The sequence below is a fragment of the Heterocephalus glaber genome, unplaced genomic scaffold (assembly GCF_053883595.1).
Source record: "Heterocephalus glaber isolate CG9 unplaced genomic scaffold, H.glaber_assembly_v1.0 deba00001733, whole genome shotgun sequence".
In the NCBI taxonomy this organism is placed as follows: Eukaryota; Metazoa; Chordata; class Mammalia; order Rodentia; family Bathyergidae; genus Heterocephalus; species Heterocephalus glaber.
In genome coordinates this window covers 20,288,177-20,310,535 of record NW_028258444.1, presented here as the reverse complement: position 1 = coordinate 20,310,535, position 22,359 = coordinate 20,288,177, and the positions used below count along the sequence as shown (strand labels likewise).

Sequence of the window (22,359 nt, the reverse complement as noted above, 5' to 3'; positions counted from 1 at the left end):
ACGCAACGCAGCCTCAGAAGAATGCAAAGCAGGAGGATCCCGGCGGAGCCTCGCGTCTCTCCCACCCCACCTGGGTGCCTCCGACCCAGGTGCGCCTCCTAAATTAGCTTCGTGCCACCCTTGTGCGTAAATGAGTTGCAAATCGCAAGTCTGTGTAACTTTCTACATTTGCTGAAAATTCAAATTAGTCAACCCAGAGATCTGACGGACCCCGGTGGTGCCCTCTGCAGCCTCTGGACGAGGAGGAAGAGGCTCCGGATGGAGCGCGCAGGGACAGCTGGCGACGGGAAGACAGCCTTTCCTCCCGGGGGAGCGCGGGGACCTGCGAGGGCGGCTTCTCGGCTCTTTCCTGTCCCACCCAGGCGGCCCGGCCCCCACCCCCGCCGGCCGGCCGCCCGCGCGGCTCCGGGCAGCCGCTTCCTCCCGCTCAGGTCCTGGCCCGGCTCCCCGCCCGGCCTGCGCGCGTCTCCGCGGTGCCCGCCCCCCGGCGAGTTCAAAGGGACGCGCGGAGCGGCGTAGGCCCTGCCCCGCAGCCCGTCCGGTCCGACGGGAAAGGTGAGCGCGGAGGAGGGGACCTGCGCAGGGCGGGAGGCCGGGCGCGCCGGCGCCCACACGCAGGGCAGCCACCTCGGCCGTGGCAGGAACTGAAAGCGAGAGCGGTCGCGGCTCGGCGCCCGGGACACGCCGCTCCTCGGCCACGCGGGGCTCACGGTGCGTTAAGGAGAGACGCGGGCTGCCGGGGCCCCGGGGCGGGAACGTAGCCCGCCGCGTGCATCTCGCAGTCCTCGATGTCCGCGGGGCTGTGGGGTTCCGGGGGCTCCGAGGCTCAGGCTGGGGTCAGGTGAGTTCGGGAGGCCGAGCGTGGACGGTGCCCCGGACAACGCAGGGCGGGCAGGGGAGAACCGGGGCCCTGAGACAGGCCGGCCGCGGCTGTGGGCCGGCCCCGCGTTTCTCTGCCTTTCGGTCCCCCACCCCGCGCGCGGCCCGACCTGCCCGGCCCTCTCCTGACACCTAGTGGGCCGCCCCGCCCGAGCTCCCGGCCGCGGAAGCCCAGGCGCCTGTTAACCGCGCTTTGGCGAAAACTGAGTCTGCTGCTCACCTTTGCCTGACTTTCTCAGGCCCCGAGAGAGATCTCTTAGGTAAATGTGGTGGCCCCGTGAGAGGGTCTCAGAGGTGACACGCGATCTCCAGTTGCCTTTAGGGAGAGGTTGCTACGTGGAGCATGAGAAGATCCTCCGGGAGACCAAAAGAGAAGGGCGGAGGGCGAGCTTAAAGGGAAAAGAAGTGGGGAAGGGACTCAAGGAAAACCTGGAGCCCACCCCCCATTCCTGTCTTCCTTCCTACAGGTCTGCCCCCCTGACGGGGTACTCCGGCCCTGCCGGCCATGGCTGGCCTCCCCACCACGCCGTCTCCTGGAGGTAGGGAAAGGCCTTCCATAATCCAGTGGAAGAAAACTGTTCGGCTCCCCACCCCTAGATCAGTCCTGGAATTCCTTGAGGCCCCAGCCCTCCCTCCTCTCCCTGCCTGCTACACAAAGGAAGAAGTCCTGGGGGCAAGCAGCAGATATGTGTGTCCTTCAGAGCGGATGTGTTCCCAAGTCTGGGGACTTGGCCAGTTCCTGCGCTACCAGTTAAAGCTTTGTGACCTTGGCTTATGTGTAAAGGAACAGCTTCACATTCCACCGTCTAATAATTCACAGCTGAGGCAAAGAGTGTGGCAGTAACCCCACAGTTAAATGTGGAAGAGGAATCTTCCAAAGAGAAGCAAAAGCATAGCAAAGCCAGCCAGGCATGGTGGGGCAGACAAGTAGTCTCAGGTGCTTTGGAGGTTGAGGCGGGAAGCTCACTTGAGCTTGGGAGTTATGGGGCAGCAAAACATGCTAAAGGTAATACTGTATAGCTAGCCTCTGAGTTCCAGTTTCCTGGCTTGTAAAATAGGAAAATAGTGCCTATTTTATGAGGCTATTTGTGAGGATTAAATAAGACACCCATATTAAAGCACCTAGAACAATGTCTAGCACCTAGAAAGCACTAGTAACACTGGTCATTACAGAGTATTTATTAGAAACCCACCTTTTCCTGGAAAGGAATTCTACTTTCTAATTCCACTGCTCTGATGATACAGAGCCAGTATCAAAACCCCGTTCTCTGGAAGTATGCAGGGTCAGGGATCTACCTCATCACACTGAGAGTGGTTCTCACCTTTCATTTCATAATCTGGGCAGTCAGACTCACTGTCAGATAGTTACATATTATTTCAACACGTGTTAGGTAGGGTGAGGTAGGAACAAATCCTTGGCTGGTCTCTGTTCATATATACAGTCTCATATGTCAGAACCAAAATTTCTGCTTTTATTGATAGAGAAGTGTGTAACAAACCGAGGGAGAGTCTAAGATGGCATCTTCTGTGATTGGTGATGCATATAATTCAGATTTTTTTCTTTGGCAAGAAGAGATAGGAAAAGGAGAAAAGTCTAGATTGGCCCACAAAGGCTTTCCAAGTGGGGAAGGAATCTGAGCCCCTGGGAAGATGGGTAAAGTTGTACAGGCAAGGAGGGATGCAGTAGAGTCTGGATAAGAGCAGTGCCAAGCGTGAACCTGCAGAGACTGGGTTTACCCTGGAGGATGTTCAGAAGAAGGCAGAGCACTTCCAAAATAAAGCTTCCCACAGGGAAAAAGAGGTGAGGCTTGGGCAGCAGGCGTAGGGGTTAGGGAACTGTTTACATTCTTTTTTCTTTCTTACTTTTTAAAAACGTGTGGTAAAATACACATACTACAAGCATTAGCATTTGAACCTTTTTTGGTGTATAGTTTAGTGGTATTGAGTTCATTCACATTTTTCTACTGTGCTATCATCACCACCATCCATCTCCAGAACTTTTATTTTCCCAAACTGAAACTCCATACTCATTAAACATCAACTCCGCATTCCCTCCTCCTCCAGTCCCCAGGCAACCGCTATTCTACTTTCTGTCTCAATGAATTTGACTATTCTATGGACCTTTTATAAATAGACGAGTATCATATTTGTCCTTTTGTGTCTGGCTTATTGCACATAGTATAATGCCTTCAGAGTTCATCCATGCTGTAGCATAAGTTAGAGTTTCTTTCCTTTTTAACTCGGAGTAATAGTCTATTGTGTATTTATGCTACATTTTGTTTATCCATCTGTTGATCAGCACTCACATTTTGGCTATTGTGAATAAGGCTGCTGTGAACAGGTCTACAAATACCTGTTCAAGTCTCTGCTTTTGATTCCTTTGGCCGTATATCCAGGAGTGGAATTGCTGTATTATGTGGTAATTCTATGTTTTATTTTTTGTACCAGGGATCGAACTCAGGACCTTTTGCTTGCCAGGCAGGCATGGTGCCGCTGAGCTATAACCCTGGCTCACTATGTTTAATTATTTTTGGAACTTTTTTTTTTTTTTTTGCAGTACCAGGGATCAAACTCAGGACCTTGGGCTTGCCAGGCAGGCAGCGCAACCACTGAGCTAAATCCCCATCCCTGCTTTTTTTTTTTTTTTTTTTTGGTACCAGGGATTGAATTTAGGACCTCACGCTTGCCAGGCAGGCACTGTGCCACTGAGCTACATCCCCGGCCCTGTTTAATTATTTTTGAAGAACCACTATCCTGTTTGTTTTCGTAGCACCTGCACCATTTGACATTCCCAGCAGCGATGAATAATGGTTCCAGTATCTCCACATCCTTACCAATGCTTATTATTTTCTGGGTTTTTTGTTTTTGTTTTTTTTTGTAGTAACATCCTAATGGGTATGAAGTGGTATCTCATTGTGGTTTTAACTTGCATTTCCCTGATTACTAGTGGTATTGAGCATCTGGTTATCTTTGGAGAAGTATCTGTATTAAGTCCTTGCCCATTTTTTATTTGGATTGTTATATCGTTGCCATTGAGATGTGTATTTATATTCTTGATCCAACAAATACATAGAGTGTTGTTAAGGACATGTCATATAGTCCCTTGCCCATTGGGTTTAAGCATATGTGAGTTTAGGGACAAGAACAGAGAAAACAGTAGCAATGACACAGAGAAGAGAGCTTGTTCTTTGAATAATGGGATCATTGAGGGCCCAGCTCTTCACTCCACACCATCTTGCACTTGTTTTCCGCCCGCTTCTACCTATACCCCTGCCTATCCTTTTCCCCCAATCTGTAGAGATTTCCTAAAGGAGAGATGTTTCAGGAGCACTGAACATGAGAACTCCATTATGACTTTACTAGGCTCTTGGCACTTTTGCCTTCGTGGGTTCCTTCCTCTATTAAAAAAAAGGATGTTAAAAATTATATTTTATGGGGCCAGGCACGTAACTCAGCTGTGCAGCACCAGCCTAGAAGCATGAGGCCCTAAGTTAGATTCTGATACTAGAAAAGAAAAAAAAGACCAAAAAAATTGTACTTTACAACTGCATTGGTATAAGGAAGACTATAATATCAATATAATAACATACTTATAAGTAATAATTAATATATTCAACCTAAAAGTTTATTTTTCTTCTGATTTTAAAGGATATTAAAATAAGTAGATTGAAATCATTAAAAACATTTTCATGAGCCCTTAGTAGTACTGTGGACCTCCGTACTGCTTCTGGTGCAAAAATTAGTCCTGTTGGAAGCAGGCAGATTGAACCTTGCCTCATAGCCACTGCCCACCCCACCACCCAAAGCCCATCTCTTACCACCTAATAATCACACGAACTGCTTCCCGGGTTGTCTCTCCATGGATTTGACGCTTAGCATTTCTCATCATACTTATTCCTTCCCACAACCCCATATAGCAGGTTTTATTCTCATTTTCCTAAACCAAAAGCTGAGGCTCAGGAAAGTTGGGAAATTTTCCCTAATTAAAAGAATTTCCAGTTGGGCCTGATGGTGCACACTTGTAATCCCAGCACTGAGAAGCTGAGGCAGGAGGATTGCCATGTAAGTTCGAGGCCACCCTGGGCTACATAGTAAGTTCAAAGGCAGCCTGAACTACATAGCCAAACTCTGGGCAGGATTTGTGCCAGGTCCGACTTACCCCCAAGCCTGTGTTTTTCCAGTCATGGTCTCTTGCTCCCAAGGTCTCACTGTGCCCCACAGGCTGGGACAGCACACATGAAAGGGAAGGAGAAAGGAGCAGAATTTTAGGGGTTGTCCCCCCCAGAACTGGGAGAGCTGCCCTTTGCAGGGAAGGTCTAGAGCAAATAAGTAGGTTGGCAGCCTCTGGTGGCAGTGGATCTGATGCCTCAGTGATAAGAGATTTAGCTCCACCTGGGAATAAGGGCCACAAAGAAACCATCCAGTAGTATCTGGGTCAACAAAAAGATAGGTGAAGGAGCAGAATAGATTGTGAAGGTCATTGGCTGTCAGTTGGGATTTGGGTGGAACCTTAATGTTGTGGTGCTCTGCTGTTGGCCTCCCACCCACAGTAGAAATGGTGTAGTCTTTCCAGACTTGAGGAGGGAAGATAGAGGGTCACATTATTATTTCCTTGTTTGGACAAGATGACCAGAAAGGACATGGGTAGGAACAGGAGATGCGGGGGAAGTTGTAATCCTTTCTGTGCTCCCACTCCCACTCTTTTTTTTTTTTAGCTCCTAGGGATCAAACTCACTGGCTTCCACATGCTAAGCAAGCTCTCTGCCATTGAATTTTTCCCTGAGCTCATTGCCTGCCTTTTCACGCTGGACTTCCTGAACTTGGTTTACTTTTGTGATGGTGTCAGTTTTTTCATTTAAAATGTAATGCATGGGCCGGGGATTTAGCTCAGTGGTTCCAGCACCTGCCTCGAAAGCGCAAGGTCCCGAGTTCGATCCCTGGTACCAAAAAATAAATAAATAAATAAAATGTAATACATGTCTCTCCAGGTGCGGATGCACATTCCTATAATTCCAGCACTCAGGAGGCTGAGGCAGGAGGATTGCCACGAGTTCAAAGCCAGCCTGGGCTACATAGTGAGTGCAAGGCCAATCTGAATTGCATAGTGAGACTGTCTCAAAAAAAAAAAAAAAAAAAAGTAATGCATGCCTCTTAGGGATTAGCTTTTATATGTACATATAAACATAAATGCCTGTTTATGTATCTTTTACAAAGATATAACTATATATGTCGTGGAAATTTGCTTTTTTTTAATGGAACAGTATACATAAATCTGTCCCAGTAATACTGCAAATCTACCACTTTCTTTGGTGTTGGGGGGAACAGGTCTTGCTTAGTTGCCCAGGCTGGCCTCCACCTCTAGATCCTTCTGCCTCAGCCTCCATAGTCTGGCTTCAACTACTCATTCTGAGCTAGTATTTTCTCTCCAATAGCCCATGAACCAACACACTGTGTCCAGTTGTTCTCTTCTATTAAGGAGACATCCATCTTTTCCCTCCAGTTTCTGTTTAGTCTTGTACAGGTCATCTCTAGCCCTATTAGAAGATAAAATTCAAGTTGTAAGCTTGCCCTACATCTTCTCTCTGGGCTTTTCCTTGTAAGCTTTCCTTACCTGACCTGTCTGCTCATCTCAAATTTGTGATTCCCAGATGAACTCAGCAGTCCAGGAGTGGTACAAACTAGGGTCTGCTGTTGCTGCCATTACTAGAGCCCACGTTTGTATTGATGGTACTTACTGTAACCGCAGGTTTTCAGTTTTTATGATTAGAAAATAATTCCTTATCATTATAAGAAATTTGAAAGATAAAAGAAAGCATATAGAAGAAAATAAAAACCATTCAAAACTCTATAATCTAGTCGTAATCTAGTGGTAAATGTTGCTACTTTGGAGTATATTGTTTCGGTGTTAATAGCTCTCTTGGTTCTCCCATAAATCTCATATATTTGTGTTGTTGTTGTTTTAGACGGGGTCTCAGTGTGTAGTCCATGCTAACCTTGAACTCACTATGTAGCCCAAACTGGCCTTGAACTTTCGCGATTCTCCAATCCTCCTGCCTCAGCCTCCTGCGTGCTGGGATTATAGACATGGACCACCATGCCCCACTTTTTTTGTTTTGTTTTGAGATAGGTTCTTGCTGTGTAGTTCAGGCTGGCCATGAACTCACTGTAGTTTAGGCTGGTCTTGAACACGAAGTGGTCCTCCTGTCTCAGCCTCCTTAGTGTTGGCATTATAGGTGTAGGCAACCATGCCCAGCATCTTTTATATATATTCTGCTGCTAAGCCTGGCTTTACCAGTTTTTATTTGCAAAAAGTTGGTTTCCTGGACCTAAGAGCAAGGAAAATGATCCATTTCGCTCATTTCTCCAGTCATTTGAAATTTGTCTCTGCTAACCAGTTTACTAGTTGACCCTCTAGCTTTTAATTCTTTCAACAAATTTGTGGAAACTCCCAAGGATCTACATTTACCCAAAGGGCACTAAGCCTTCCACATTAAGTCCACGTAGGAAACACAAACTGGAACACACATACACACAAAAAAAAGATCTTGCAAAGAATCTAGTATTCAATATTGAAAAAAAGAAAAAGCTATATCACTATTACAAGGAAAATCTGTATTTTTTGTATTGGACTATCTTATACTTTTTTTATACTTGCTTGATGGTTTAATAATATCTAGAATTACAAAGTTCTTAATGTGGCCCCGGAATTGTTTGGCATAACCAAATCAATTTAAAAATAACTAAGATCAAATCTCAGCGGAAGAACCTCTGTCTAGATTGGCGTCACTCCATTCTTTGATAGCCAGCTTTTACCGCCCCTCTTAGCCCTTATGTCTCCCTTGTCCACAAGGATATTGTAAACAGCCTTACCAAATTCTTGTGACTATTCTTGCAGCATCTCCAACCCTCGAGCCTCCCAGCCCCCATCCTCACTGTCAAGGGATGAGCCGGGACTCCCACTGGAGATGGAGCCCAGGGCCCTTCTTGCAAGTGCTAGGCAAGGCTTCCACCACTAATACATCCTCAGCCCACATCCTATTTTCTTGGGCAAATGAAAGCTCTCGGAAGAGAACTACCAAAGGCTCCACGTCACCATCTCCCTACCCCAGCATCTGTGGCTGTGTAGTCTGCTTTACCTGTTAGTAAGGTAAATCGACTCTCCTATCTGCAGCCGACTCCTGTGTTTATGAACCTGGTCCCATCCCTTCAAGGACTTGATTCCAGCCCCTTTCCCCTCTCATGCACTATCAATTTCTCTCTCATCTAAGTCACTCCTGTTCACACATAACATCCTAGCATTTCTCCCACCCTAAAAACAAAGACCTGTCAAACTGCCTTCCCTCTCCAGCACTTTCCCATTTCTCTGCTCACCTTTACAGAAAATCTTTTTGTGGAGTTTATTTATATTTGGCTTCTAGTTCCCCTCCCATCTCTTTCTTGAATCCACCCTAAACCACAGTTTTATATTCAGCACTTCCCCAGAATTTCTCTTGTAAAGGTCATTCATAACTTCTGTGTGATGAAATCCAGCGAATGCTCCTTATACTCCATCTGGCTGCTACTCCTTGGGCTCAGTCCTTGGCCCTCTTTATCTGCTCTTACTGTCTGAGTGGTTTTAAATACGCTGATGACTTTTTTAAAAATTAATTTTATTGGTACAATTTAAATATACATAATGATCACATTCACCAAAGGGAATTTGTACCTGTGCATGGTATATCTTGCTTCCTCTTTTTCCTGATGACTTTTTAAAAATCTCTAGTCAGATCTCTTCCCACAGTTGTGGCCTACAGGGCTGCACATTGATATCTGATAAACAATCAGGTCCCTCCCAGATAAATTAGTCCTTCCTGCAGGCTTTCTCATCCCAGATAACTGCCAGCCTGCCCTCCCTCCCTTTACCCAGCCCCACAACTTTGAGATCAACCTTGACTCCTCCCCACAACCAATCCTGTCAGTCCTGGCTTTGCAATGGATCTAGATTCCTGTCACTGTCTCATTGGGCTGCTGCTAGAACCAAGCAAAGCTTCTGTGCAAATTAGAAAAAGGTTCCCCCTTTGGTTGTGCCAGGTGCAAGCTGCTTCTGCCCTTGTCCCCATCGTCCCTCAGCCTGTGGCCCACACTGCAGTGTGTGTGGGTGTGGGGGTATTTCTTTCATCCATCGGGTTTCGATGACATGTTGCTGCATAACAAGCCACCCCAAAACTTGGTGGCTTAAAACAAAAATAGTTTGGCTCCGGGGAAGCACAATGCTAGAGCATTTGCCTCGTATGCATAATACCCTGGGTGCAATCCCCAGCCTGGCACAAACAAAACAAAAACCCCAGTTGACCATCGCTGACAGTTCTCTGGGTTGGCTGGCATTCCCCTGGAACTTCACCTGTGATCACCCACGCAGCTGCAATCTGTTGAAAGTCCAAATGATCCCCCTCATCTGGCTGACAGTTGGTACTGGCTGTGAGCTGAGTCAGGGTCTCAGGGCCTGGTAGTCTCCGGTTTCAAGTGTGGCTTTTGGAACTTCAGGCCCCTCTGAGACCTACTGAACCAGAGTCTGCTTCTTAACAAGATCCCTAGAAGATTGTTATCCACAACAAAGTTTAAGGAGCATTGATTTAAAATTTAAATCTAATCAATTTCTCCTGAGAAATCTGTGAAATCTTCCCATTTCACCCATGGACAAAACAGAAATCCTTGCTCTGGCCTACAGTACCCATGTTCCATGGCTTCCTTAACTTCATCTGATCCTTCTCTCTCCCTGCACCCTCCACAGGGGCCCCATGCTGTGCCTTTAACATGTGCCAGCCCCAGGTGCTTTTCAGCATCATGGGCAGCCCCACCTTGAACTTGCTGTTTATCCCCTCTGCTTGGACATGGGATGGCTGCCTCCCTCACCTTCTGTAGGTCTTTATTTCAAGTCTCTTCAGTAAAGCTTTCACCAAAGATCTTACTTAAAATTGCCACTCGGTCCACATCCCAACTATCCCCTTTCCTGTTGTTTTTCTACATCTAATAATGTTTCTTTTACTTATTTTGTATATTTTCTGATTCCTCCAAGAATGCAAATTATATGGAGAGGGTTTGTTTGTTTGCTTTTTAGTTGTCCAAAAGACTGTTCACTGCACTCCGTTTTTTCCCCCCGTTTGTTCGTTTTTTTATTTTTTTGAGACAAAGTCTTGCTAAGTCTCTTAAGTTGTCCAGGCTAGGCTGAAAACTTTGACCCTTCTGCCTCAGCCTGCTGGGATTACAGGCATGTGCCACCATGCCCAGTTCACCTTTTATTTTTTAGGTACCGGGGATTGAACTCGGGACCTTGCGCTTGTGAGACAGGCACTGGAACCACTGAGCTAAATCCCTGGCCCTCACCTTTTATTTTTAGTATTGTACACTGTCTTAGTGTTACCAGGTCTGGAAGTACTGCAGTCTCCTCCTGGAGGTGGTTTCTAGGTTCTTTCTGTCCTGAGCAAAGAATTGGTCAAGACAAGCACAAACAGTAGCAAAGCTTTATTAAAGGTAGGAAAAGAAACAGGCTCTGTAGAGCAAGTTTGGGCCAAGGAAAAGTAGGAAAAGAAGTACAGCAGCCACCATGCAAGAGGGTACATAGTGGGAAAAAACTCAATGTGGAGCATCCTTTTTATATCACCCATGCCTCAGGCTGATGTCAGGTTTAGGCCATCCTATTGAAAACCTGTTCAAGTTCTCATGAGAAGTCATGTGCAGGGCTTTGGGAACTATTATGTGCATGTGTTCCAGGATCTTGTCACACCTCCTTTTCCATGCAGTTTTAGCCACACCCTACCTTCCTGTCTCGTTAATATGAATAGAACTGCTTTTCTTCTAGAGCCCTGTTTTATTTATTTATTTACTTATTTATTTTTTGAGACAGGACCTCGATATATAGTTCAAACTGGCCTTAAATTCACTATGTAGCCCAGGCTAGCCTTGAACTCAAAGTGATCCTCCTGCCTCAGCCTTCCCAAGTGCTAGGATTACAGGCAGGTGCCACCACACCTGGCTAACTTGAGCTATTTTTAACCAAAGCAAAATAAGCTAAGTATTATGAAGTGTTAAAATACAACATAAATATATAAAATACAGACATACTAATTCTAGTTAGAAATGGGATGTTATATATTTTTATAATCCACAATTATGTTTAGGAAATCATACAAACAGATCACTGATTTGAATGAAGTTCGTGAATTTGTAGCAAAGCTTTGTATTTACAAAAAATATCAAAGAATGCATAAAATGAATGTTTATTTGACATTTATGTCATATTCCCAGATCCTTCACCAGTGTTATATGGGGTGGGAGGAGAGCAAAACAGATGAAAAACTGAAAGTAGAATCACTAATATTATCCAGTAAGGAAACAAATTAAAATGAAGCAGCCATTAGCAAGAGTAGAGCAAAGTTAATGCTGCAAAAAGAAAAAAATTGCTATAAAACCATGCATCTTACTCTTTCAAGCCAGAAAATTATGCTTCTACATACAGTGGAACCAAAACAATTTTTTTTTCCTGTTGGATATGTGGCTTCTTTGGTGGGGAGGGGGTACCAGGGATTGGACTTGGGACCTTGCGCTTGCAAGGCAGGTGGCGGAACCACTGAGCTAAATCCCCAGACCTTTTTCCTGTTAACGTATAGAAATAGTTCCTTTTGATATATGGATAGGTAAAATGTGATTGTAACCATAGTTCTACTAAGCTCTTACAGAGTAGGACAGGAACACACTTATAGATTCTGGGGATGTGTATGGTAATTCTTAGATTGGCATAGGAGACACTAGCAAAAATTAAGAGGCAAATAAAGGCAGACATAGCAGCACTTAGAGTCAAATGTAGATGCAATCCGCTTTACTTTTAAAAGGCACTGGTTTGGGGGGTGTGTGTGTGTGTGTGTGTGTGTGTGTGTGTGTGTGTGTTTTGTTGGGGATTGGCTGCTTGGTACAGTCTCCTTTGAGAATACTCAGAAGGTGTCTTCTTAAACAACAGACTTATTTTTAGTGGTGGACCTGATCTGAGTAGCTGTGTTTGCTTGAGATTGATAACTGATCACTTTCTTTGGAGGAAGTCCTAACCTTTCCTTCTGTACTCTCCTTATGAGTGTAACAGCCTCTTTCTATTCACAGTCAGTAGTTCACCTAGCTGTCTTCCCCTTTAGCTCTAACATTAACAGTAGCTCCACATACGTCGTCACTGTAGTCATCCCAAGATCCTCCAGTAAGCCATAGTAGTGTCTACCAAACCCAATCAATGTCACTTCCTCTCTCTGTTCAATGCAATTTGCCATTATCCTCTGCATTTGTTTTTCTCATCTTGCCCCGTGGACTCAATACCATCCTGGAAAGGTACGTAGTCACATCTAGGCATTAAATTACTAGGCAGCTGGATGCAGTTCTATAGAGTCCAAAAGTAAAAGGTTTGCTTGCCCAGATTTACTTTTTTTTTTTCCTCAGTACCAGGGATCGAACTCAAGACCTTGCACTTGCTTTTTTTGGTTTTTTTAAGACAAGGACTCACTAGTTACTCCAGGCTGTCCTTGAATTCACTGTGATCCTCCTGCCTCTGTCTCCCAAGTGCTGGGATTACACGTGTGCACCACCATGTCTGGCACCAGGCTTTATTGTGTGTGTGTGTGTGTGTGTGTGTGTGTGTGTACTAAGGATTGAACCCCAGGGCTTTATACTAAACTACATCCCCAGGACACACCCCTTCTTTTTTGAGGCAAGATCTTGCTAAGCCTAAATTGCCCAGGCTGGGCTCATATATGCAGTCCTCCTCCCTCACCCTCCAGAATTACAGGCCTGTGCCATTGTGCCTGGCTACTCTTCATCATTTTTTGAAAAGTAGAATGCTGGTCTGTTCTCTAGAGGATGTTTAAATAATGTTTTGGGTTAGTAACCTCCTCCTGATTAGATTCTGTTTTCTCCTCTTCTGTAGGCAGGACTTGGAAGGAGAAATGGTTTCTAGTTCCACAGTTGTTATCCTAGGGGAAGGGGCGTGTGTGTGTCTGTGTGTGTGTGTGTTGTGTGTTGCTGGGGATTGAACTCAGGGCCTTGTGCATGCTAGCCAAGTGCTATACCACTGAGCTACACCCTTAGCCCCATTTTAAACATACAATCCAGTACATAAAGTACATTCACTGACATCACTGTCCATTCCAAAACTTTTTCATTATTCCAAACTGAAACTTTATGCCCATTGAACATTAATTTGCCATTGTCCCCTTCTCCCAGACTCAGGCACCCTCCATTCTGCTTTCTGTCTCTATGAATGTGATTGCTGTAGGTCAGTGGTGGTAAACCTATGGCATGTGTGCCACAGCAGGCTGTTTGTATCATTGAAAGCTCTAAAAGGTTCATCACTGCTCTAGGTAATCAGTAAACATAGAACTATATGTTTGTTCTTTTGTTCCTGGCTTATTTCACTGAGCTTAAGGTCTTTCAGCTTCATACATCCTCATGGTAGCACATGTCAGAACTTCCTTTTTTTTCTTTTTGGTACTGGGGATCGAACCCGGGTCCTTGCGCTTGCGCAGCAGGCAGCGAAACCACTGAGCTAAATCCCCAGCCCAGAACTTCTTTTTTAAGGCTGAATAATATTCCATTGTATGTGTATGCCACATTTTGTTTTTCCATTCATCTGTCAATGGACACTTGGGTTGCTCTACTTTTGTGTATTATAAATAATACTACTATGAACACTGATGTACAAATATCAGTTTGAGTCCTATTCATTCATTTTGAGTATATACCCAGAAATGGGATTGTTGGATCATATGATAATTCTGTTTCATTTGTAGAAGAACTGTGATAAGAGTTTTTGCAGTTTTGTTCACTAATCTGTGCCTACAGCCTAACACGGAGTATATATTCAGTAAATAGTGTTGAATTAACTTCTTTTTTTTTTTTTTTGGTACAGGGGATCGAACTCGGGTCCTTGCGCTTGCACAGCAGGCAGCAAAACCACTGAGCTAAATCTCCAGCCCTGAATTAACTTCTTTTGTTTTGTTTTGTTTTGTTTTGTTGAGACAGGATCTCACTATGTAGTTCAGGCTGGCCTTGGACTCACTGTGTATGCCAGACTGGGCTGAAATTTGAGGCAATCTTCCTACCTTAGCCTCCCAAGTGCTGGATTACAAGCATGCACCACCACACCCAGCTCCGAATCAGCTTTTTAATTTTTCTCTCGGTAGATGTAGAATCTCAGTCTAAAAAGGCATTGTAGCTTGTGTGCCCCAGCTTGTTTTAGTGGTCCCATGCTGACTCCTCATGCTTACTCTTTTGAGTTCAAGGCCCCCAAAACAAGGTGGTTTTTTTGTTTTTTGTTTTTTTACAGAGGAATCCCATCAAGATCACCAGGTTTTTGTAGAATTTACATTCTTTCCATGGCCCTTTGGGCACCTGGCTCCTATCTCTTCCTCAGAAGCTCCTACATTGCCAGCAGAGGTCCTGTTTACAGGTTGTCATTGCCCTTGGCTGACATTTATCTGGATGGATCCCTTTTAGATTTGCCTGTGCTTCTCTCTCTTTTTTTAAAGACAGGATCTCACTATGTGGCCCAGGCTGCCCTTAGACTCATGGTGATCCTCCTGCCTCAGCCTCCCAAGTGCTAGGATTATAGGTGTGGGCCACCACACCCAGCCTGTATTTCTCTTTTCTTGAGCTCACTTCCCTGTGTCCCAAATGCTCCCAGTGCTCCTTGTGTAAAAATCATTCTTTCCTAGGCAGAGGGAATTCTTCCATTTTCTCCAGCCTGACACCTTCAGGACCAAAGATCAAGCCTTGTTTTTATTCCAAATATAACCTTTTTTAAATTGTCCTTCAAATTTATTTGCCACAGTGAGCTATGTAGGGCTCAACACTGTTCTTACAGATCTCTAGCAGAAATGTCTAATACAGGCATTTCTACTAGAAAACTTGACATACATTTTAAAAAGACTCACATTCTGAAATTTCATTACTGAAAATAGGAGGGCCTACAGGAAAAACAAGATTGGAGCAGACCATACAGCACTTGCGGAGCTTTGTAACTGGAACTCCTAATAATGCGGTAACAACCTTAATAAAAATATTGGCAGAATTAAATCTCCACTAACATTTGAACCTTGAATCCAAATCCTTTGCAGTTTTATGCTGGGGTATGTGCTTCCTCCTTTTAGGTATAAATTCCAGTGACCCTTCACTTCTAATAGAGACCATCTTCATCAAAATTTAAAATCTCAGGGGCTGGGGATTTAGCTCAGTGGTTCCACTGCCTGCCTCCCAAGCACAAGGACCCGAGTTCGATCCCTGGTACAAAAAAAAAAAAATTTAAATCTGAGGTAGGATCTATCTTCTTCCTTCATCCATTGCTTTAATACTGAGGTCAATTTCTTTGCACTTTTGTCATCTGTACTTGTTGCGTCACCAGATGGTTTAAGTGAAACCAACCAATAACTGCATCCAAAGAAAACATTCTATTGAACTTTCTTAAGATTTTCCTGTATTGCTGCTGTTCTCTAGTTGTGAGAAGAAGATGTGCCTCTAATCACATCACGGATTAAAACCGTGAAGTTTTGTATGAACTGACATTGACTTATATTGATGTCCTTCCCCCCTTGGACCAGTGGCCCATGAGCAAGTTCACATTAAAGGAGCATTCCTTGTCTTCATTTGATTGTGGTCACCTGGATTTTCTTCCACTTGAATCCACCCCCCACCCCTACCCCCCGGTACTGGGGATCAAACTCAGGACCTTGCGCTTGTGAGGCAGGTGTGGCACTGCTGAGCTAAATCCCTGGCCCTTTGAATATACCTTTTAAGCCCTTGAACTTTGTTTTTTGTTTTGTTTTTGTGGTACTGGGGATTGCTCCCAGAACCTTGTGTGCGCCAGGTAAGCACTCTATCACTAAGCTACATTCCCAGCACTTTTTAAGGTTTTTGTTTTTCAGACAAGGCCTTGCTAAGTTGTCCGGTCTGGCCTCAAACATGTGATCCTTCTGCCTCAACTTCCTGAGTAGCTGGGATTATAGGTCTTTTCCAGCAAGCCCAACAACTCTTGAACTTCTTGAAAAGCTTGCTGTGCTTCCTCATGGTTATCTTTTATTAGCTCTTCCCCTTTTTCCTTATTGAAAAAAGGACAGTGGTAGGCAGGTTTACTACCATATAAATTCCTTGCTTGGGCTTTGGAGCAGGTAGTCCTGGATTCATATCTTGGCCTGTCCACTATTAACTTCATGTGTAATATGAGTCATTTCACTTACTCTCCTTGAGTTTCAGGGTCCACATCAGCAAGAAAAAAATCCTCACTTTGTTTTTGTTTGGTTTGGTTTTTCCCCCTGGTACCGGGAATCAAACTCAGGACCTTGGGCTTGCCAGGCAGGCCTGGCACCACTGAGCTAAATCCCTCACTTTGAAGTAATTGGTGTTGTAAAGATTTTTTTTTTTTTTTGGTGTTGTAAAGATGAATAATGATGTATATAAAACATCTGGTACAAGTCAGAGGCTTATTAAATGGCAGCTGTTATACTTGAGGTCATTTGCGGAACTTCCCAACCAGGAATCATCTTCCCTCCCAGATTCTCTTTCTGTGACTCCTGTGTATCTGCATCCTGACACACACTAAAATTCAGCTCCATGATCAGATTGCTGTTTTGTTTTGTTTTGTTTTTGGTACCGGGGATTGAACTCGGGTCCTTAGCTTGCAAGGCAGGCGGTGGAACCACTGAGCTAAATCTCTGGCCCTCAGATTGCTGTTTTACCTCATCACAGAGGTCCCTCACATCTAAGAAGTCAGTGTGCCTGGTGCATGATGGTTGCAAAGTATATTGTTGTTGATTAATTGAGCTGACATTATTCATCTTTATATTTAAGCTTTTGGCATGCATTAATCTTTTCAGTGCTTTGTATAGCTTAAATTCTCAAATGTTTAAGGAAGGCAAAACTAGGAGCATCCATATAAAAGTCTGGATCTGCCAGGATGGTAGTGCATGCCTATACTCTAAGCACTTGGAAGGCTGAGGCAAGAGGATCACTGTGAGTTCAAGGCCAGCCTTGGCTGCATAGTGAGTTCAAGGCCAGCCTGAAGTACATAGCAAGACCCTGTCTCAAAAAATAAATAAATAAAAATAAATAAAACTGTGACTCAATGGTGGTAAGATGGGGGCCAGGCCCAGAAGATTGTTTTGTTTTGTTTTTTCTTTTCCAGGGATTGAATTTAGGGCTTTTGCACTGAGCTTTTTTATTTTGGCACCGGGTCTAAGTCACTGAATTGCCCAGGCTGGGCTTGAGCCTACAATCCTTCTGCCTAGCCTTCCGAAAGGCTGGGATTATAGGCATGCGCAATCACATCTGGATCCAGGAGATTTGGGGAAGCAAAGTATGCCTTGGTGAGAAACAGTAGTCTGAGATAATGAGCAGGTGGAAAGATTCAGGGCTCCTCTTTGATGGAAGTCACAGTGTTGTATAATCGCATCTTGGAGGTGACATCCCATCACTTTTGGCAAAGTCTGTTTGTTAGAAGCAAGTCACTGAGTCCAGTCCCCACACCAGGAGAGTCCAGACATGAGGGTGTCAGAACCAGATGGTGAGGATCACTACAAGCCATCAGAGAAGCTGCCTACCGCACTCCCATTTTCAGATCAAAAACCCAGGGTTTAGAGAGCGTTTATGACTTCCTCACAGTCAACCTTGAGGTAGTAATGTGCTGGGGCAGGATTCATACTTTGCCTTTTAATCGCTAAGCATATAAATAGTCACCTTAAATGATACTTTACATAGTACCTACTGCATCGTACTCAGATATTCTCTCATTTAATACATGTACATGACCTTGCAAAGTTGGTTAGTATAGGCCCCATGGATAACAGATGAAGACCAAAAAATGGCTAGGTACACAACCATTCCTAAAGAGAGTGGACAAAGGTTCATCCTGGTCTTGGGAAGGGAAGCACCTCCGAGGCCGCCTTGGCTTTCTCTCTTACAGGACCAGGACAGTTCATGTGGATCCCTTTGGTCTGTGTGAAAAGTCTGCTCAGCACCATTGGCCCCTGTCAGCAAAGGCTCACAAGACTACTGCTGAGGAAGGGCTGGGGATTTAGCTCAGTGGTACTGCGTCTGCCTCACAAGTGCAAGATCCTAAGTTTGATCCCCAGTACCGAAAAAATTTTTTAAAAAGACTACTGCTGTTGACACAGTTTCCCTTACCTGGATGGAAAGCTAATAGGCCACATGCTTACACTCTGGGTGACAGCCTCACCAGCCTTTGAGCTTTATCCCATCATTCTTTTTATTGTCTTTTTTGGTACTGGGGATCAAACTTGAGTCCTTGCGCTTGCACAGCAGGCGGCGAAACCACTGAGCTAAATCCCCGGCCCAGCCTTTGAGCTTTGACCCACACTCTTCTCTGCTTAGAATTTTCTCCATCCTTGTCACTCCTACCCCTGCTTCAGCTCCCAGTTCAAGTATTATTTCCTTGGCAAGTTCCTCCTGGCTGGAAGATGAGATTATTCCTTTGTCGCTCTCTATAGCTCAGAACTGCTGAGCCATGGGTGTGGTGGAGGGCAAGCTCCATGAAGCTGGATCTGTCTGCTTTGCTCCCTGTTCTGTCCCAGTATGTCCAGCACAGTGGCTGGTAAAGCACAGGCCTGTGAGTGCTGCTACTGGTATTTACTGAATGAACATTGAGAGTGATTCCAAGGTCACCCAGCCTGTCTTCCCAGAGATTCCTCTAACCAGTAGTAGTCTCTACTTAATTGTTACTTTTTCAGGAGCTGGGCGTAGTGGCACATGCCTGTAATCCCAGCACTTGGGAGGCTGAGGCAGGAGGATTGCCATGAGTTTGAGGCCTGCCTGGGCTACACAGTGAAATCAAGGTCAACCTGAACTACATAGTAAGACCCTGTCTCAAAAAACCAAAAAAAGTTACTTTTTCAACCTTACATTAAAATGCTAATTAAAGAATTAAGGGTGTCCTGACTTCCTGTGGGGTCACTTATTCTGAAGAATAGATAAACCCATACAGGAAAGGGTGCAGAATATATTTTAGAGTAGGAGAGTCCTCATTTCTAAGCTTTTCAAAGTGTAGAGTCTATCTTGGAAGTATAGAAAAGGACTTTTGAAAGGGGAGGAACATTATTTCATTATTTAAAAATAATGTTTATAAGGAGTAAGAACACTGAAGTAAATGTACCTGCTAGATGATATAAATATACATGTAATTGGGCAGGGGATTTAGCTCAGTGGTGCTGCCCCGTGCCTCCCAGGCGCAAGGTCTTGAGTTTGATCCCCCCCAAATAAATATATATATATATATATATATATATATATATATATATATATATACACACACACACACACATACATGTAATTATACACACTCATCATTTTATTTCATTTGTGTAAAAATATGCATTCCTAATGGCTTATCCTGTGTTACTATGTTGCAACCATCCTTGTAAAGTAGGTACTATTTTTTTTAAAGTAGGTACCATTATCTTTTTGAGGATGACATAACTGATACTTAGAGGAGTCTGGTAATTTCCAGAGTTCATAGTTAGTAAAGGACAGGGCTCACATATGAAACCCAGTCAGTCAGGCTTAAAAGCCATCCTCTTATTTTTTTGAGGGAGTGAGGGTGGGAGGCACCACCACTGAACTGCAGTCCCACCCCTTTTCTGTTCTTCATTTTGAGAGTGTCTAAGTTACCAAGGCTGGCCTGAACTTGAGATCTCCCCCTACCATCCTCACAAGTAGCTGGAAGTACAGGCAGGGGCCGTTGCAGCTGGGTCTCAAAACCTCTCATACTCTTAGCTGCTATATTAGGTGTAGAGAAATCCAACAAAGTACTCATTGTCTTTGGAAAGTACTTTTTCTCCTCTGTTTTCCAGGATATTCTTGGATATTCTGTAGGAACTGAACGTTAAACTTTTGAATAGGGAGGAAGATGAGGTGATGAAATTTGAAGGACAGAGCTATGCTTTAGGACAAAAGAATTCATCTCCATTTTCTTTTCCACTTTTCTGAACTTTCCAGGTGAGATGATGACTACCCCACTTCTGCAGGCCACTGAGGCCCTGTCCCCAGAAGCTGAAGAAGCCAGCACAGCACTCATTGCAGGTAATGAGGACTCTGAGCCACATCCGAGGGACCCTCCAGGATTAGAAGCTATCTTGCTCCATGGGCCGGGGATTTAGCTCAGTGGTTCTGTTGCCTGCCTGGAAAGCGCAAGGACCGGAGTTAGATCTCCAGTACCAAAAAAAACCAAAACAAAACAGAAGCTATCTTGCTCCAGAGACATCTGGAACCCAGTCTGATAAACTAAGACACCCCCCCCGCCCCCGTAGGAAAATCACATCAGAAACCAAGTCCATTCATGGGCTCACTCTGGCACATACATTCTGCACATGCACATGCACTGCTCTAAAAGACTCGGCCTCTGCACTGCCAGTAAACGATAGGTTGGGAAGTGACCACAAATAGGTACTGGTGCATATGGCCACCACACTCACATGTGGGTAGGGACGAGGACATATGTGGTTTGTTGAATGGTAAGGAAGAGGGCAAGGATGAGAGAAACTGCTACAGGAAGCTATGGATTTAAAAACACCCTTCCCGTTGGGATAAGCTGTTTATTATTTCCTATCCTAATTGTCAGGAAATTGTTTGGGAGGGTGTTGTCTGTCAGAAATCAAAAGCATGTCCTAGGGCCAGGGATTTAGCTCAGTGGTTCAGCTGCCTGCCTTGCAACGCAAGGACCGGAGTTTGATCCCGGTACCAAAAACAACAACAAAACCCAAAAGCAGCATGCCCTTAGCATAACCCCAGGAGACCAGATACCATGTGCCTGGAATGGAAGCTGGGTTTGGTGGGAGAACACAATTTGGCAGTAGATGCTAATTAGAACAAGAGGATCCTTTTGAAGAGTAAGTAAATTGTCTAATTCAGGTGACCCAGTGAATTCCTGAGATGTCCTCGATCCTGAAATGTCTCCATTTTCCCTTTCCTTTCTAAGTTGTTATCACCGTGGTCTTCCTCACCCTGCTCTCAGTTGTGATCTTGATCTTCTTTTACCTGTACAAGAACAAAGGCAGCTACGTCACCTATGAGCCTCCAGAAGACGAGCCCAGCGCCATCCTTCAGATGGAGAGTGATTCAGCCAAGGGCAGAGAGAAGGAGGAGTATTTCATCTGATTGCCAGGCCCCAAGGAGCTAAGTCCTGGCTCCAGTGCTAACACAGTGACTGTTTAATTTATTAGCTAAAAGTTTTGTCTGAGGCCAGTGAGTGACATTGATTGAAGTGGGCAGATCCAAGCTCCTCCCAGGACCCAGGCCCAAATGCCAGCATCAGTGATTCCAGGCACTGCTTATGATGTCTGTAGGCCTTTGGAAAAGAACTGGGGTCTGTAACTAGCTAACGAGGTGTGACTATACCAGGGAACACTTGAGTGTGTGCCTCTTTGGGAAAAAGAATGAGGATCACTGGCTCCTGCTCCACGCTGTCCCCTTTGTGGTCACCCAGTTATAGGCCCAGAAGGAAATATCCATAGTTCTTCCCAGAGACTAGATACCACAATAAAAGACCAGGCCCAAGTGATAGGAGACTCTGGGATCTTGCCTCCTTGATAAATGTGCTATACTCCTTAATCTGAGCCCTTCCTTCCCATATTTCCCAACCTCACACTTATTAACACAAATTAAACTTTTTCATTGATATAGAAGTCAGATTTTCATGTGCAAGAACTACCCTTACATTTCGACTTATTTTGCTTAAATTTTGACATTTTGTTAATTTAACTCCTTTGCCTATGTTCTCTCCCAAGCAGTAAGAGCCTAGGGAAGCTCCATTAGTTCCCAGAACTGTCTCAGCAGTTTGAGTCAAAGCTGGGTCAGGAAGCTGCCCCTCAAAGAGCCTCATTAGAAACATCCTGGGAGATGAGTTGGTTCAGACTCCATCCTAGCGAGGGCCAAAATTTCCCAGATCCCCTATGTGTGCACAGAGGGAGCCCCGGACAAGTCTGCCTTCCCCACCAATGTCCTCAGAATCCATCTAAGAAGTGCCTAGGGTTTAACTTAGTTTCAAAGGGAGGTATGTTTAAAAGGCCCAATACTTTAGTATAAACTGTTAGTTCCTCAGACATTGTTTACCTTGGAACTAAGCTAGTCTTCCTTTGAGGTCTTAATGTATTGCCTCCATTGTCCCAGCTCAAGCCCACCCAAGGTAAAATCCAAGAGCTGAAGAATTCTAAGAATTTTCAGAATTTCTCCCCACAGAACTTTGGAGAAACTAACTGAAGGCCTCCCCAGATGTATACAGGTTGCTATAGTATTTCTCAATGCAAACTTTAGAGCAAGTGAAGGGAAACAACTGTTTCCTTATTTCTAAATTTTAAATTCTGAATTCCACAATCTGAGTTTAGGTAGTAAAGTGAAGAAATGTGTTGCATCTAAAGTGGAACTCATGAAAATAGTCAATCTTGGCCTTGTACTCCTGCATTTATT

The 22,359-nt window shown here is 44.6% G+C and overlaps 1 protein-coding gene and 1 pseudogene across 6 annotated transcripts; one reads left to right on the top strand and one right to left on the bottom strand.

The window, feature by feature from the left end:
- Smagp (small cell adhesion glycoprotein) lies at nucleotides 1-21,578 on the top strand. 6 transcript variants are annotated; one of them, XM_013079039.3, is made up of 4 exons: nucleotides 1-555; nucleotides 1,347-1,418; nucleotides 19,894-19,977; nucleotides 20,873-21,578. In XM_013079039.3, the coding sequence occupies exons 2-4, from the start codon at nucleotides 1,385-1,387 to the stop codon at nucleotides 21,049-21,051; spliced, it is 297 nt and encodes a 98-aa protein (XP_012934493.1). In that variant the 5' UTR covers nucleotides 1-555; nucleotides 1,347-1,384; the 3' UTR covers nucleotides 21,052-21,578. The 6 variants fall into 6 exon arrangements, with proteins under 6 accessions (XP_012934493.1, XP_012934492.1, XP_012934497.1 ...); XM_013079038.3 differs by having other exon boundaries at nucleotides 541-711; XM_013079041.3 differs by lacking the exon at nucleotides 1-555 and adding an exon at nucleotides 563-841.
- On the bottom strand, nucleotides 11,337-12,496 carry LOC110345496 (eukaryotic translation initiation factor 4E pseudogene; annotated as a pseudogene).
- Nucleotides 21,579-22,359: the final 781 nt, after the last annotated feature.